Source organism: Paramisgurnus dabryanus, chromosome 11, assembly GCF_030506205.2.
Source record: "Paramisgurnus dabryanus chromosome 11, PD_genome_1.1, whole genome shotgun sequence".
Lineage (NCBI taxonomy): Eukaryota > Metazoa > Chordata > Actinopteri > Cypriniformes > Cobitidae > Paramisgurnus > Paramisgurnus dabryanus.
The window spans coordinates 31,002,753-31,019,122 of NC_133347.1; the positions used below are offsets into that span (position 1 = coordinate 31,002,753).

A 16,370-nucleotide genomic window follows, 5' to 3' on the forward strand; every position below is an offset into this window, starting at 1 on the left:
CAGAATGCGCATCAAGTTTGTTTTCTTGATTTCGTGAAAAATACAACATTTTGTGATGTGAGAATGATGAATCTGTGTGTGTACTTATATCTGTATGTCCAAAATCAATGGTGTATTGTGAGTCTCTTTTGCACTGATAATATAAAAAGAGTGATGTTATAGCCAGTGATAAGATCGACCCCTGGGAGTTAATGACCTTTTTTGGGTTCTGATACAGGCGCTGTCAGTCTCCTGTTTTTTTTGGATCTGAGCGCAGAATTTGATACTGTATGCCCTTTATACTCCTTTGTTGTCTATTTGCTATAGGTATCACTGGCACTGCTCTTCAGTGATAAATATCTGGCTAATATCCATTGGAGAGACAGCAGAAGTCTTGCACTGTCACTATTTTATGTGGTGGTCCTCAGGGATCCGTACTTGGTCCACTTCTACTTCTAATTTATGTTGTGCTCATGGTATTCAATTTTTTTTACTATTTTAGCTGAACCAGTTTGTTCACTCCCTGTCGTTATTTCGTGCATTCAATAAATTAAAGCCTCAATGTCAGATATCTTTTAACTAAATGCACAAAAAAAGTAAAATTCTGATGGTTGGGCTTCTGATACAGAAGCTGTCAGTCTTCTGTTTTTTCTGGATCTGAGCGTAGACTTTAATACTGTTTTTCCTTTATAATCCTTTGTTGTCTATTTGCTATAGGTATCACTGGCACTGCTCTTCAGTGGTTAATATCTAGCTAACATCTATCGGAGTGACAGCAGAAGTCTCGCATTGTCACTATTTTCTGTGGTGTACCTCAGGGATCCGTACTTGGTCCACTTCAACTTCTAATTTATGTTGTGCTCATGATATTCAATTTTTTTCACTGTTTTACCTGACTTAGTTTGTTATACTTCCTTATATATCACCCCCATTCTTCATCAACTTCACTGGCTCCCTGTTGCTTACCACAGTCAATTTAAACTCCTGCTAATGGTGGCCAAGTTTAAACTCACTACTGTGTTTGGTGATATGCATGTCAGACTGGCTTGCAGTTGGCTGAATGTGCTAAAACAATGCCGCAGCACAGACCTCTACAGCCGAGTTGGTCATGATGATGTGTCGACAATGGACTAGGGAACCCTTAGTGACGACAGTCTGTCCTTATGCTCCTGGTCAGAGGCAGAGAATGCAAGCGTTTTTTGATAATTAAATCTGTTTTTATGGCTGAGGAGCTTCCTTCTGCAGGTCCGATCTTACCATGTACGAATATGCACAGACTGCAGCTCTGCTAAAATACCTCTTGGATGTGGTGTTCCCCAAGGGTCAATTCTTGGTCCAGTTTTATTTTCCTTGTTAATGCTTCTGCTCTTTTCCTTTGTGGACCGACAATACTATTCTTACAAAATTTCATACAACCACTTTTAGAGTGTCTAAGTAAGTTTAAACTTTGGCTGACAAGCAACGTTCTAAACCTTAATGAAAATAGAACTGAAATTATTATTTTGGCCCTATGGAGAACATCAATCATAACCCTAGACCAGAAATCTCAGGTTTTTTATTGGATAAAAATCTTAAATTTCACAAACCGATCAATGCCGTCATAAAAACATGTTTTTTATCAACTTCGTCTTCTCACTAAAATAAATCAAATTTTATCCATGAATAAACTTGAAAATGCAATTCATGCATTTGTGACCTCTCGTCTTGACTATTGCAATTCTCTCTATGCTGGCATTTCTCAGTCCTCTATCTCTTGTCTTCAGTTAGCCCTGAATGCTGCAGTCAAACATCTAACAGGGAAGCACAAGTATGTTCATGTCACTCTCCTGCACTCACTGCACTATCAAATATAGGATAAAATTTAACTGTTTGTATTTAAAGCATTCAACAATTTAGCCTGTCTGAACTTACATCCCCTCAAAATCTTTAAGATCCTGCAACCATGGACTACAAATTGTTGTGAGGTCTCAATATAAAAATTGCGGTGAATTGGCCCGAAACTTCGGAACAATCTTCCACTGCACGTAAAATCGGCGACAACTCTTTCATATTTTAAAATGAAACTCAAAACGCACTTTTTCTCATTTACATTTAATGTTCTTAACCGTCTCTAAACTTTTTCTTTTTTATATTATATCTTTTATTCTATTTCTTCTTTTATTTAATTAGCTGTGTTTTATTTCCTTTGTCTACTTATGTTAGTGTAAAGCACTTTGGTCCACTTCGGTGGTTTTAAAATGTGCTATATAAATAAAGTATGATTGATTGATTGATATGCCTTTGCTGTTGTACATCATCCATCAAGGCGGTTTACAGTTAAAGGCTCTTAACAGTCAATGTGATTCCTTCTCTTGTGGGACGATCACCACCCACTTTCCATCAGGACAGTATATTTTCAAATCTGAATTGTGAATTGTTAGAGGATCTCAACAAGAGCTTTTATTTCTGGAAGGTTTCATCGTTACATATTGTTATGTGTTTTCTATTCTGGCCACAGTGTAGTAATTCATGCAGAGCCTCAGACTCACATTTTCTATTATGTTTAGTGCCGACCATGGCCGTAGCCAGGGTTTGAAAAGTAGTGAGGTCCAGGGCTGTTAAGAGTTAACAAATGCTAGAAAAAAATGCACTAAAACACACTTTAAGTACACTTAGTAAATGTACTATTTTGTGTACTAATGTTGTAGTTACGTTTGAGTACTCCTTTAGTACTTAAGATTGACTTAAGAACATCTATGTGCAATTAACTGTGCTATTTTGAGACACCATTTATTTCAATACTCTAGAAATCTATTACTGGTATTGTATAGTTTTTCAGGTGCATTGAAGTACTACTCATGTAGAACTATACCTTTTTAAAGTATATTTGTAGGCATAATTGTAGTACATTAAAGTATACTTTATTTTTTACCTGGGATCTTATATATTCTGTCGTAACCTTTTTGCCATTTTACACTTTGGATACACACTTCGTCTATATGCTTTGGGGGGTGGGCAATGAGCATTGTTATATTTTATTTATTAGATCACAATTTGTTAATACTTAACTGTTGATAAGTGTGGATAATTTATTTATTTTCATGTAACAATCAGGGCTCAACATAAAGGACTGCCCGGTGGCCCGGGGCAAGCTTGAGAGATGTTTGGGCCAGTAAAAAGTATTGTCACTTGCCCGATCGGGACAGTGCTTCACCCTCAGTCACTAAAATATATTTTCATCAATGTATATTATTTAACATCTTGGAAGCAGACATTTACTTGGGTAAAAACATGACGAAAGAAACACAGAAATTTTTTATTGGGGCCAGTGAAAGTTTTGGCAGGGCAATTGAAACCTGAACCACTGGCCCGATCAGGCCAGTATAAAAAATTATTTGTGTTGAGCCCTGAACAATGCTTATTATAGGATTATATTAATCATTTTAATAAGCAATATTAGGCAATATACCGTAAACAAGAACTTGTTTCAGGCCCCAGACGGCCACCAAATGGTGGCATTTTGCCACCAAAATTTGAGAGTGTGCCACTGAATTTTACATCCAGTCGCACATGTGCGACCAGTAAATTTGACCTTTTTTTGTGATGTGACACTGAATTTAAACCAGCACATTGTACTTTCTGCGTCTATCATCAAAGTATTCATTAGTAATGCAGTGTATTACTTAGTAGCAATGTGAATATTTGGTTAATATGTTGATTTACACTACAGTATGTGCCCCTAAATTTTCTGGTTGCGTGAAAAAAGTTAGTCTGGAGCCCTGTGTTTAATGCTCTTATGAATGTTTTTAGCATGACTTTGTAAAAGCTAACTCCTAAACTGAAGGAAATATATCGTTCTTCATACCAAATATCTGTATTTCATTTAAATCCGATTGTTCTACATCTCTGTACCTGTACTATGTTAGTGTTGAAAGTGTTTCTCACATACATAATCATAATGATTATTGCGTGTGTCTTACTGAATGTAGTATTATGTCAGCAATAACCTGCCCACGCTGAAATATGTGCCATTTAATTATGGTTTAGGTGCTTGTCACCCGGTGTTGCCAGATAATAGTACGAAAGCAAAAATAATATGCCATAAAGAAAAAAAATCTTTTTAGACCTTGTATTTCAGAAATAAATTGAAGACATCGCTAACAGTAACCTGCACATTCTCACTTTATACATTTCCCAAAGTGTCACATTAATTGCTAAAACATGGTTAAATACTACGTCTAAAGAAGATTTTTTACAATGCGATCTGGCAACGTTGCGAAAGCTACACTCACGTCCACTAGCATCTCATAGCAGCTTACATGAAGAGCTGCTCTATATATTAATCTGCATTTATGGCTAGCTTGAATAATAACATCTGTCATACCTTACACAGCAAAATCCTGACCCTGCCAGAAGTCCCTAATGTCCGTTTCAACAACAAATGTTTTTCTCTTTCTGTTTGTAAGTGGGAGGTTTCTCTTTCTTGAAAAGAGTTAATTTTGACATAGGCTACAGTACAAGCTTTCAGAGGGATAGCGACAATATTATATATTTCAATATATAATGTGTGTGTGTGTGTGTGTGTGTGTGTGTGTGTGTGTGTGTGCGTGTGCGTGTGCGTGTGCGTGTGTGTACCTGGTAATTTTCACGTTGTGGGGACCAATTGTCCCCACAAAGATAGGAATACCAGTATTTTTTGTGAACTTGTGGGGACATTTTTATGTCCCCATGAGGAAACAAGCTTATAAATCAAACAAAATGATGTTTCTTGAAAAAGTGAAGTATTGAGGGTTTCTGTGATGGTTGGGGTTAGGGAACGGGGTAGGTGAGGGGAATAGAATATACAGTTTTTTGGTATAAAATGCATTACCTCTATGGAATGTCCTCACAAAACATGGAAACCAGAATGTGTTTGTGTGTGTGTTCTTTTTACTTTGATGTGAAGCACACCCATAGATTTGACTGTATAATTGTCAGTTCACTAGAAACCCCAGATTGACTGAACTCTGCTCCCCTCTAGTGTCCAATGAAAGAATATATGAAGGCATAAACAGTGCCTTGCAGCCAAAGTCTATAATGGACAAGCTTTTGTTTAAAGTTTAAACAATGACAGAAAGAGCTAAGGTGAAAATATGAAATTGATTAAATTTTAATTGTTTTTTTCTAACACCTTTATTATTTAAGAAGACATTTTACAGAATATTACAAGTAAACATTTATTTAATTAAATTAGTGAGCTGAAAGATAAAACCAACAACGGTGTGTGGGCTGTCAAAATATGTGTTTGGTGCGTCATGTGAACCTTGTGCATCATGCATCATGTCAAATTGTGTGCCTGCTGCAGATGCGCCGAAAGGGTTTATGATGATAAATGCTTACATTCACAAAATACTCGCAAGACACAGAGAGCGTAAAAAACTTTTTTTGTCAATTAAGGATTTGTATAAAAAAATTGGCGTTTCTACCACTCAAAATCTAGGTGAAACCCTGCTAATGGTTAAATATTTTCACATTTTAAGTTTTAAATCATAATTTCTGCAATATTTGTGACAATATCTTAGTGATGTGCGAATTACGGTAGGTGAAAACCCTCACCTGTTTCCTGTCTTCAATCATCCTCACCTGCCAGGGATTAACATTATCATCTCCATTCCATTTAAGCTCTGTTTGCCTTTTTCCCTTCAGTGTTTGTTTGTTCTTAGTAGTATTTTGTTATATGACCCCATGTCTGTCTGCCCGTTCTTGTATTATTGTAATTAAAGTTGATTGTCATGTTCGGTTCTCAGAGTCTCCTCCCTCCACACACAATAAAAGCCCTCTCTACACAATGGCCCTGTCCCAAATGGCGCACTTCATGTGGACTTTCGGTCTCGTGGCCTTAAATTGTGTGTGCTCGTTTAGTCTACGAGTCCGTAGGGTGTCCCATCTGTCATTTTACGCTTCGAAGTGTGCTCATCAGCGCCCCCTTTGCACCCTTGATGCTCTGCAGCAGGCTTCGCACACTTAACCAACCCAGAAGTCCTTGCGAAAGAGTAATCAGGGAGGAGTTCAGATTGGTTGGAAACTTCACATCCTATTTCTGGCTTGACGTTCGAGTCTGTCCCAAAATACGACTCCGGTGCCCCCTTGTGGACTCATGTCAAGGGTCCTTAAGGTCTGTACTACATGATGTCATCAAAGTGTGGAATCTGAGGAGGTCCCCAAGTCCGGAGTGTGCCATTTGGAGACCCTACAATAAAGGCCCTCCCTACTTTGAACCCTAACCCTACCCAGTAAATACTTTAATTTCTAATAAACACTCTTTAGGCATTTTATTTCCACTTATCGAAAATTTTCTTAATTTTTATTAAAAATAAATGCCTTTTCAATGTAATATATTACGTTAAGTGCTCCAACCACACATTGGTGGGCGAAGTTACCTGTATTACACTAGACTGGCGCTTTCTAAAAAGGGACACTGTTTGCACTTTGACACATACTATTATTTAAAGCTATGTGCACAAAGACACTCCATTTTAAAAATACTTTAAATATATCATGAATATATTTATTACCCTTTTATTTTGTAATTTATTCTTATTTTGTAAGGCAACGTGGACACGGACATGTGTACTGTAGGTTCCTTGGTGCTTATTGTTTTAGAAAGAAACTGTCCTAATTAATGTCTACCTTAGGATAAGGGTCATGCAAAAGAATCACTGTCTCTCTCTCTTCTGGTTATCATTCAGGTTGGCTGGAGGGACAGGGCCTCCATCAAGCCCTATGCAAGGAAGTGCAAACCCATACAAAAAGGTCATCCACGATGGTCCGAGACATTCCCAGACTTCTTCTACACATCAATCTCAAATTCAAACTTCATCAGGAGGCATGGCAGTCAGTCAGAGCCCTGGACAACATGCATCCAGACGTAACCTTCAGGTTGACTTTAAGACTTGCAGTGGACGAACAGGCCGCTCACCAACAGTCTCTCCTGACAGAGCTAGTGCGCCAACTTCACCCTACTCAGTACCTCAGATAGCACCTATGCCTAGCAGTAAACTGTGTCCGATCTGTAATACTGCAGAGCTAACAAGTGTTGACGGGTCTCCAAACTTCAACAAGTGTACTCAATGTCACAATACAGTGTGCAATCAGTGCGGCTTCAATCCCAACCCACACCTCGCAGGGGTAAGAACCTTCATCTTTTGTTTTCAATTAAATTAATTTTTGAATACAGATTTGTATATAAATCTTTTCATTTATACGTCTGAATGTTCATATGTCCCCGAGGACACCTTCTTTTCACAGTTTAATTTTGTTTTGCTTTAAAATCATTGTTGTCTTTGGCACTGTGTATACATGCATTGATATTCTCATTTATTTTGATAATTCAAGTGATGTGTAGGTACAATACAGTAGGATATACAGTGGTGCAAAATGTTGTCAATGCATTTTAAACAGGACATGATTTATAATGTAGAAAGATCTGGGAAAATAAGAAGATAAAGAAATGCTGACGAATGAAGACTGAGCAAAACCTCTTGAAGAAGCTTATTACAATGTAGCTTATATAACTTCATGTAGCTTATATTAGTTTTATGCTCTCGACACAAATGAAAACAAATGTTTTCGTGTGCTTTATCTGTTTCTCTGAAGGTTACGAGAAAGGATAAGAGTTCGCTCAGTACAGGAGACAGTGACTGACAGCATGATGCTATAGCGTTTGGAGCTTTCATTAAATGGTTATCCATATACTTGGCAAGGCTTTAAAAAATAAACACACGGCAACAAAAATGTAATGATGTTTAAAAAAAGTATTTATCTAACACCAAGCAACACAGATGCAGTGGCGCGATATCTTTAGAGATAGTAGAACTGGGATGCAGCACATTTAATTTAAGGACTCAAATGCAGATTGTTACCATTCAGTCTGTATGCATCAGTTCACAACATTTGCTTCAAAGTGTTACCCAGGATATATGAGTGGTGCACTAATGTGTGTTTTTCCATCAGGTCAAGGAGTGGCTCTGTTTAAACTGCCAGATGCAGAGAGCATTGGGAATTGACATGACAACCCCACGGTCCAAAAGTCAGCAGCAGATACATTCTCCCTCTCATCAGCCTAAGCCCGATCCCATACCCAAAACCCAACTCTCAGCTCAACCTACAACACAGCAACAATCCCAAATGCAGACACAGGCGAAAATTCAGCCCCAGGCTCAAAGCCAGTCCACCTCTGGGATCCAGAGACAGTTTGGGCCCACTGTACCTGACCAGACTGGAGTGCATTGTGAACCACAAAAAGAAGCGCAAGCAGGCCTCCAGTCAATGTCTAGGGATCCCCAGAGGCAGCGTGGGGAGGTATTTGGACCAAAAAGTCCAGAAAGGGGAGTTCATCTGGGTAAACTTCCTCATCCAGGAGCAGTGCCTTTACCTGGCTTAGTTAAGGCTCAGTCACAGTCAGACTTGGGGCGTGGATCTCCCGTGCATTACGGAGGTCATCTTGAAAAGACGCGAAGTGCCGGAAGCTCCCCGGCCCGTCAACCTCCATCCCAAGACGTTCCTTCCCAAGATGGTCTAACTAAGCTCTTTGGTTTTGGGGCATCTCTTTTAAATCAGGCAAGCACACTCATTTCTGCTGATCCTCTTTCTGGATCCTCACATCAGCCCTCAGCTGTCCGTAGCCAGAGTGCCCAGGGTTCCAGGGTGATCTTTAATGATGCGAATGCTGGTGCCAGAACAGCTGCGCCTGGCACTGCCAAAACAAGCCCAGGAGGTCCTGTGCTTTCTAAAGGTCCTGAGACCCTTCTGGAGAAACAATCTGCACTGCAACAGTCCCCAGTGCACCATCAGAAAGAGCCAAAACAACAACAGTTTTCAACACACCATCAAAAAACAGCATTGGAACAGCAGCCACTGTCAGTGAAGCCGGCTCAGCCAGTTAGACAGAAGCCAGACATCACCTGCCCACTATGTAAGACTGCATTTAATGTCGGGACAACAGAACCACCGAACTACAAGTCCTGCACCCAGTGTCACACACAGGTGTGCAATCTTTGTGGTTTTAACCCAACGCCTCATCTGCTGGAGGTAAGGAATTCTCCCAAACAAGTTCTTGCCCATATATGTCTAAGTAGTGAGGTACAAAGGGTTTTGTATTCCAAAACTAACTCTGAACTAATTTGTAATTATGGCTATTATACTATTAAATTGTTCCATGGAGGACAAGGTATTTGATATGTAACATTTCTTGAAATTTAATGTGTACGTGAAAATTTTATCGATCTATTGTATGATTATATGGAATTTACTGAAGTGTATATGGATGGGGCTTGAGTTTTACTGGCAGCCTGTTGCCTTAACAATAAGGTTGAGTCTGAGTATTAGGTAATAATATAATACGCCAAGAGGGCAACAGCGGTCAAGTTGTGAAAAAAACTCCTTTGGGAACTCCCTGTGAGAAAGCCAGGAAAGCCAGTTCTTATCTGACACTTTACAGCTGAAAAAAGGCAGATAGGTGGTGGGATGAGCATCATAGCAAACTGGAATCAAGTCTGTCTCTCAGATGTCATCGGTGAACCGAGGACGAGACAGGGAAACAGAAACAAGGTGCTATTAGCATAGCATAGAGGTTGTTTACTTGTAATGTTAAAGACATACAGTCATACAGTATAATGGATATGTATGCAGGGCTCCAGACTAACTTTTTCACTAGGAGCACAGTAGCCCCCAACTGAAAATTTTAGGGGGAACAAAACGTAAATCAACATGCTAACCAAATAATCACATTTCTACAAATTTCCACTGTATTACTTATACATACTTTGATGATACTTTACAATGTGCTGTTTCAAATTCAGTGTCACATCACAAAAAAAGGTCAAATTTACTGGTCGCACATGTGCAACTGGGTGTGAAATTCAGTGGCACACTCTCAAATTTTGATGGCAAAATGCCACCATTTGGTGGCAGTCTGGAGCCCTGGTATGTGTTCGGCTCTGGTCTAGCTAACTATTGCAGCATAAATATGTTTAGGAGCTGAATTAGGTGAATGCTTGGTTAAAGAGATATGTCTTTAGGTTAGACTCAATGGGAAAGTATACTTCTGTGTAGGACATGCGCTGTAGCTATTCTAAAGGCTGTGCATAAACTGTGTATACACTGTGCTAGGGCTGCAAGGTTCTTGCTAAAATGTGAATCACGACTTTTTAACATGAGAAATGCGATCACGATTCTCTCAAACGATTCAAAAAAAAAAAAAAAACATGTATTGCACTTAAGGAAAAAATGTGCTACACTGGATTTTCAGTTATAAAACCAAAGGGCTTTTCACACCTGAAATTGTTAACCCTTGGTTATTCTAAAACCAGGATTAACGGAATCCTGGGTTGTTATTTTTTTTTCATGTTTCACACTGTTCAAACTTAACCAGGGGTTAAGAGATAACCCTGGGTATTCATAATTTGACGTTTCACACTGTGCATTCCTAAACCCTTAGTCAGGAGTCTCCAACCCAGCTCCAACACACCTGTCTGTAATTATCAAGCAACCCTGAACACCTTGATTAGCTACTTCAGCTGTGTTTAATTAGGGTCATAACATTCTAACCCTGCTTCGTTTCACACTGCATGCGTTTGGCACCACAATGCAGGGTTATCCCCACAAAAGTGTTTCTAAACCTGCTTTCACGCAGGGTTTCATAACCCTGGTTAATTTCAGGGATAACCCTGCTTCTAAATTACAAGTGTGAAACGATCCTTAACCCAGAGTTAAAAGCAGGGTTTACAACGAAGATAACCCAGGGTTAAGCGCAGTGTGAAAAGCCCTCAAGTGTCTTAAAAGTCTCCTTATTTTAGACCACTTAAGATGAGTAACATAAAATTTGTTAGCTGTTAAACATAAACAACAGAATGTTGACATAAATAAATACAAATAATTAAAATAAATAGCACCTGTGCTTTTTGTTCACTCAAACTGGCCGACCTTAAAACTTTAAAAACATGAAATCTTTAAAACACTAAACGATGATATAGAGGCTGTTTCTCAATCCAAAGGCTGCAGCCTCCTAAGCTGTATACGTCATCAAGACTGTCCTATTTCAGAATATTAACAATTATAAAGTTGGCTATTATTCTTAGTTAATCATAAATATGTTTATGACTTGTGAATGTAATGCACATTTAACTTAAATAAACCAGGCTTGATGACGTATGCAGCCTGCATATGAGATATCCGGAGGACACAGCCCTCCGACTGAGAAACGTCCAGAGGTTTTTCCTTGTCTTTTTTTAACCGATATTGTTGCATCGTCACTCTCTCCATCGCCACCAGGATTTTCCGCAATTGCGCTTGTTTTTTCTAGTTTGTGTGAAAATTGCCGCTCCAAAACCAACAAGTAAACCAATGTGTTTAGATCTGCCGCCTTGTTATTCGTCACGCGAGTGACAGCGTATGGGGAAGAGAGAGGAGAGAAACGATTGGTGAATAAATAGGGTTTGGTTTTACACTGTGTGAGTGTGACCAAGTTTGACTGATATAACATATTACATTGTTGTGATAAATATGTTAACATGTGAATGCCGCATCTGAATACTGGGAAATACTGTACATGCAAGTGAATCGCCGTCATTTCTTATTTATGTATGAATCGAGACTCTTTTTTCAATTAATCATGCAGCCCTACACTGTGCATAGCTCTGTGTAGCCTGACAGGCACCTCTCCAACAATGTAACAACGCATCAGTCCTACACGGACCGTGATTGGTCTGCTGAAATCTCTGCCATCAGGAAAAAAAATTTCTGTTTTCTCATACGTATTTCTGCTTGCGACAGTAAAACCAACGCACACAACAGGCTACTGCTTCCTCGGCTTTTGCTTTGATACTGTAATATGCCTGTGGACATTGCCCACTATCAATCTGCATGTGTTGTTGCACATTGACGAGAACAACTGCGCAGAAGTATAAATGAAAACTGACTTGCAGCATACAGTGTAGAGGCTATGGCATAGGTCCTACGCAGAACTATAAATCATAGCAAAAGCCGAATAAGCAGCAGCTTGATGTGTATGTTGTTGGAGAATCAAGCTTAAAACTGATTGAGTGTGTCTGAATCCCGGACCTTGCTGGGAGTTGCTTAGCAATCCTGAACATTGCTAAATAAAAAAAATTTAAGACAAGAACAACCAACAACAACAAATTTATGAGCATGGATTTATGGATTTTGCATGCAATCCCAAAATAAATGAAGCATCTTTTTATCTGTTACTTAGATTTATTAGGCATATGAACAATTCTTCACTTTTCAGAGATTTTCACAGTTTTAATTACGTGCTGGATGCAAAAAAATTTAATGAATGATGCTACGAACCCATATGCAACAGCGCCAGCGCTGACGACATCAGCATCCATGCTCATTGAATGCTTTGAAAAATAAACGAAAAGTGCAGATTATAGCAATACATTTAGATCTGCTTACTTTATATAAAATATTTATTTTTATTCATTGTTCTTGCAGATAAAATCATACAACCAATAACAGACGTGACTGTTAAACACATGAATGTAACGTTTATATGAGTTTTTTTTACTCAGTTCACTCAATTTATCATAAACATCAGCATGCAGATACAATGTGCAGTAGGAGATTCCAACACTATCTCAAGAGAATTCGTACATATTTTACGAGTTGGCTGATTTGTATTAATTCATGCGACCTTATTCGTTAGTTTTGGTACGATTTGCCTTGACCCCTGTTACTTTGGGGTTAGGGGTTTCATTGTTGTTTTCTTGAGAATCGTTCGATTTTGCACGATTAACTTTGTATGAATTTATACGAATTATCGCATTATTAAAATAAAATTTCATGTGAGATCAGGCTGGAGATTCAGTTTACAGTCTATAGATCAGATACATTCATTATAACACAAGGTTTTCAGTAAAAGCAGATGTGTGGAAGTTCTATGCTCTTCTTTATTTTAGTTTTACCTGTTTGAATAACCATTTTCTTTTTCATTTATGTGTAAAATAGCAATAAATTAATTCATAAACTCTGCTCAACTTTTTTGACTGGGTAGCCTATAATAATATGCTAAAATGTTTTTAATGTATTCTGTTAAATGATGTTGGTAAATATGATTAGAGAATGAAAGGTAATAAACAACAATAATGATTTTTGTTTAAGTAATGCAGTCTTCTGTTATGGGTTTTTATATGCTGCTCTGAACCATTTTAAAGGTACTTCTGATGCTGCTTTGCTTTTGTAAATAAAAATCAGCGTAAACTTTTTGCTTTTGTCATTTTTAGTATTCATAAACTTTATGCATTTAAAATCAAATACATTTTATAACAACACAGTTGATGTGCAAATATTTTAATGGTAAAATTAAACAATCTCTGTAAATAAACATAATGCCATTTCAAATGTAGATTCTGCCAATTTATCCATATTTTGACACTTTTAGGGCCGGTTTCCCTAGACTAAAATAAATGTAAAAGCTGTCCAAATTGAAAACAACTTGCGCTGACATACCTTAAAATACATCAGTGCCCTATGTTTTGCCTCAAATGGACACAAGTAATGTTTTTAGTAAGGCATGTTTGTTAAAACTAGTTATATTTTCTAATTAACTAAGGCCTTGTCCTGTCTTAAGATAATCCCTGTCTGGGAAACCACCCCATAATGTCTGTGCAAATACTGTGCTGTGCACACTGTGACCCCTTAAAAAAAATTGAGAGCATGATGCCCCTGAATTATTGTTTCAGACAATTCAGTCGTTATTATTGAGTTTAAATGGTGAATAGGGTATATTGGGAGACATTCAAAATGTGAAGTGCTGGGTCTCCGGGACTAGAATAAGACTCCTTGATCTAAAAATAATTTTGAAAAGTGGAGCGATCTGACAGGTTCTTCTCTCAAACCACAGTTTCCCATAAATGTATGTAATTGGTAAAATTTGGTAAGAGATTTGGAGGGCAAGTAATTCAGCATTGCTCATGACATACACAACGGAAAAGCAATTTGCAATATTTGAGTAAAGCTTTTTTAAAGGTGACATAGAATGATTGAACAAGGTATTTATCCTTGTTCTGTGATGTGATAAGTAGACAAAAAATGTTTTTGTTTGGGTTTGTAATGCCTTAGAAGCTTTCTAAAAACCTCTCTCAGATAGCTCTATTAGGGTGGGGGATTTTAAACAAGTGGTTTTACACCTATTTGGCTCCCCCTACTGGCTTAACTTGCAATCTCATTACTGATTGGCTGACTTTGCTGCCACTCAATAAATGTAGCCAATTATTTTAAAGTGGAGGGGCAGGGAGATGCCTGTGATGTCATAACCATCAGTTTTTCATTCTCTGTCCCCTTTAATAATCAACAGGCAGGGGCAGAAAGTACTTTATTAGTCATTTACTTATGCACATCCCCAGTTCTTAGGATCTTTTGACTTGCTTTCTGATGTTTTAGGTCCTGGTGAAACTTGTAGTTGATCTTTGTGGATTAAACCTAGAATTTTGTGTCAGAGGGGAACTGGCTCTCCCACTTGAGTTGGCTTGCTATCTGGGAGACTGCTATCATTAGGTTTACTTATTATACTTTGCTTATTTTATTTATAACATAATGGTCAAAGTACTTCTTGTAGAAATGTAATTATGTCTATACTCCTTATTCAAATATTAATTTAGTGTACAGTACAGCTGCAAAATGAGAAAAGCGCTATAGAAAATAAAAATGTTCTCCTTGTTTTCTCACATTAGTTCTCACATTAAACCATTTCCGTTACAGTTATAATAATTCATAATACAGCAATAATGTAGCTGCAGCACATTATTATTATTATCCTGTTTTGTTTTCAAGACAGGATTAACATTATTATTCTAATAATAATAATTGCATTTTATTGTGGTTGCTTTGTTATTGTGAAGGTGGAGTAAATTATAATTGGTAAAGTACATAATGAACTTTAAAATGTTTTTTCCTGACATATGACAACACTTATAATGATCCCTGTTCACACAGATCCAAACAAAAATTACTATAAAGACTGTATTATGCATGTCAGGCCATAAGTTGGCAATGTCACTTTGAAAAGAAACACTATGTCTCCAACACATTGGTGGAGAATTGGTAATAAACTCAAAATTTTGAGCAGCACAAACACAGTCATGTAATCCGCTAGGTTTCGTTTTGCTTGCACCTGCACATCACACTCCACTCTAAAGTGAGATATGAAGAGTTTTCTATACCAAGAAAGTGACAAGATGAAAACCAATATTTTCTGTTACAAACTTTCATATAGCATCTTTAGGTTATAAAAACATAAAAAATTCAAATCCATAATATGACTTTCAAAGAATTATTATAAAAACTGATTCTTTTTTCTACAAAATGCAATAAGGTATTTTTTCAAAATGCTATAAATCTATTGAATCAACATATAAATGTGCATTCATCTTTGCCATGTTATATTCATTTAGTTGACTAATGGTATACACTGATTAAAAAATAAACATTAATGGCATTAATCAAAACACTTGATTAAGAACAGTGTCATTGCTGCTATCATCCTTGGGACGTCATGGATGAAGATTTTGGACAGCGATCAGCTGTAAAATGTTTTGGTCCTGCTCGATTTTCAGTGAATGTAAAATAATGGAAAGTTTTTCATAAGATCCCTTGAGGTCAGTGTGATAGAATGATAGAAGCTTGACGCTGTCGTGTGAGAACAAGCAACAGCTGGCATGTTTTCTTTGCCCGAGTGCCTCTCACGTAAAATAAAGCAATAAACCCCAAGAAGCAGTGGGTTACCAGTGCATTTTATAACAGCTAAGGGGCGTTGTTAGGCACGACGCGAAGCGGAGTGCCTAAACCCCCTTAGCTGTTATAAAATGCACTGGTAACCCAACGCTTCGAGGGGTTTATTGCGTTTATAAAACGGTTACTTCATATGCATAACGTTAGCGGGATTTTATAAAATAAAACACAAATAAGTTGTAATTATATTAGTACAAATATTACTCTTCCGCCAAACAAAGTAGTTCCTCAGAATCAAGTGTGACTGAAACAGAGCGCAGTTCCCAACCAACACAGACACAGCAAAGACACAATGAAAATATGATTTAAGACTGGTGTTTATTTTATAAATCACCATTCATCTAATTTATACATTAACATTTATATCGTGCAACTGTTGAAGTGATGATCAAATATGCTTGGAAGCATGCTGAACTCTTTCCCCGTCAGCGTTTTTTTTTTTTTTAAGTTGCCACCCAGTTTTAGTTTAATGCCTTCCAGAAAATTATCTTCTTTATATAAACATAAAATATCAAATGAAAGAACAGACCATCCGCTTTGAAACAAAAACAAACAAAAAAACATTTCATCCTACCTTCATTTGATCTCTTATCACCTCTCAAATTTTTTTATTAAAAGCGGAG

At 37.5% G+C, this 16,370-nt stretch overlaps 1 protein-coding gene across 4 annotated transcripts in view; it reads left to right on the top strand.

The window, feature by feature from the left end:
- The window catches only part of bsna (bassoon presynaptic cytomatrix protein a), a 65,226-nt gene that overhangs the window by 15,419 nt on the left and 33,437 nt on the right, over positions 1 to 16,370 (top strand). For all 4 annotated transcript variants that reach the window (XM_065247786.1, XM_065247789.1, XM_065247788.1 and 1 more), the window contains exons 2-3: positions 6,687 to 7,125; positions 7,951 to 9,027. In XM_065247786.1, coding sequence (XP_065103858.1) covers positions 6,687 to 7,125; positions 7,951 to 9,027 — 1,516 coding nt within the window. The remainder of the gene's footprint in view (positions 1 to 6,686; positions 7,126 to 7,950; positions 9,028 to 16,370) is intronic.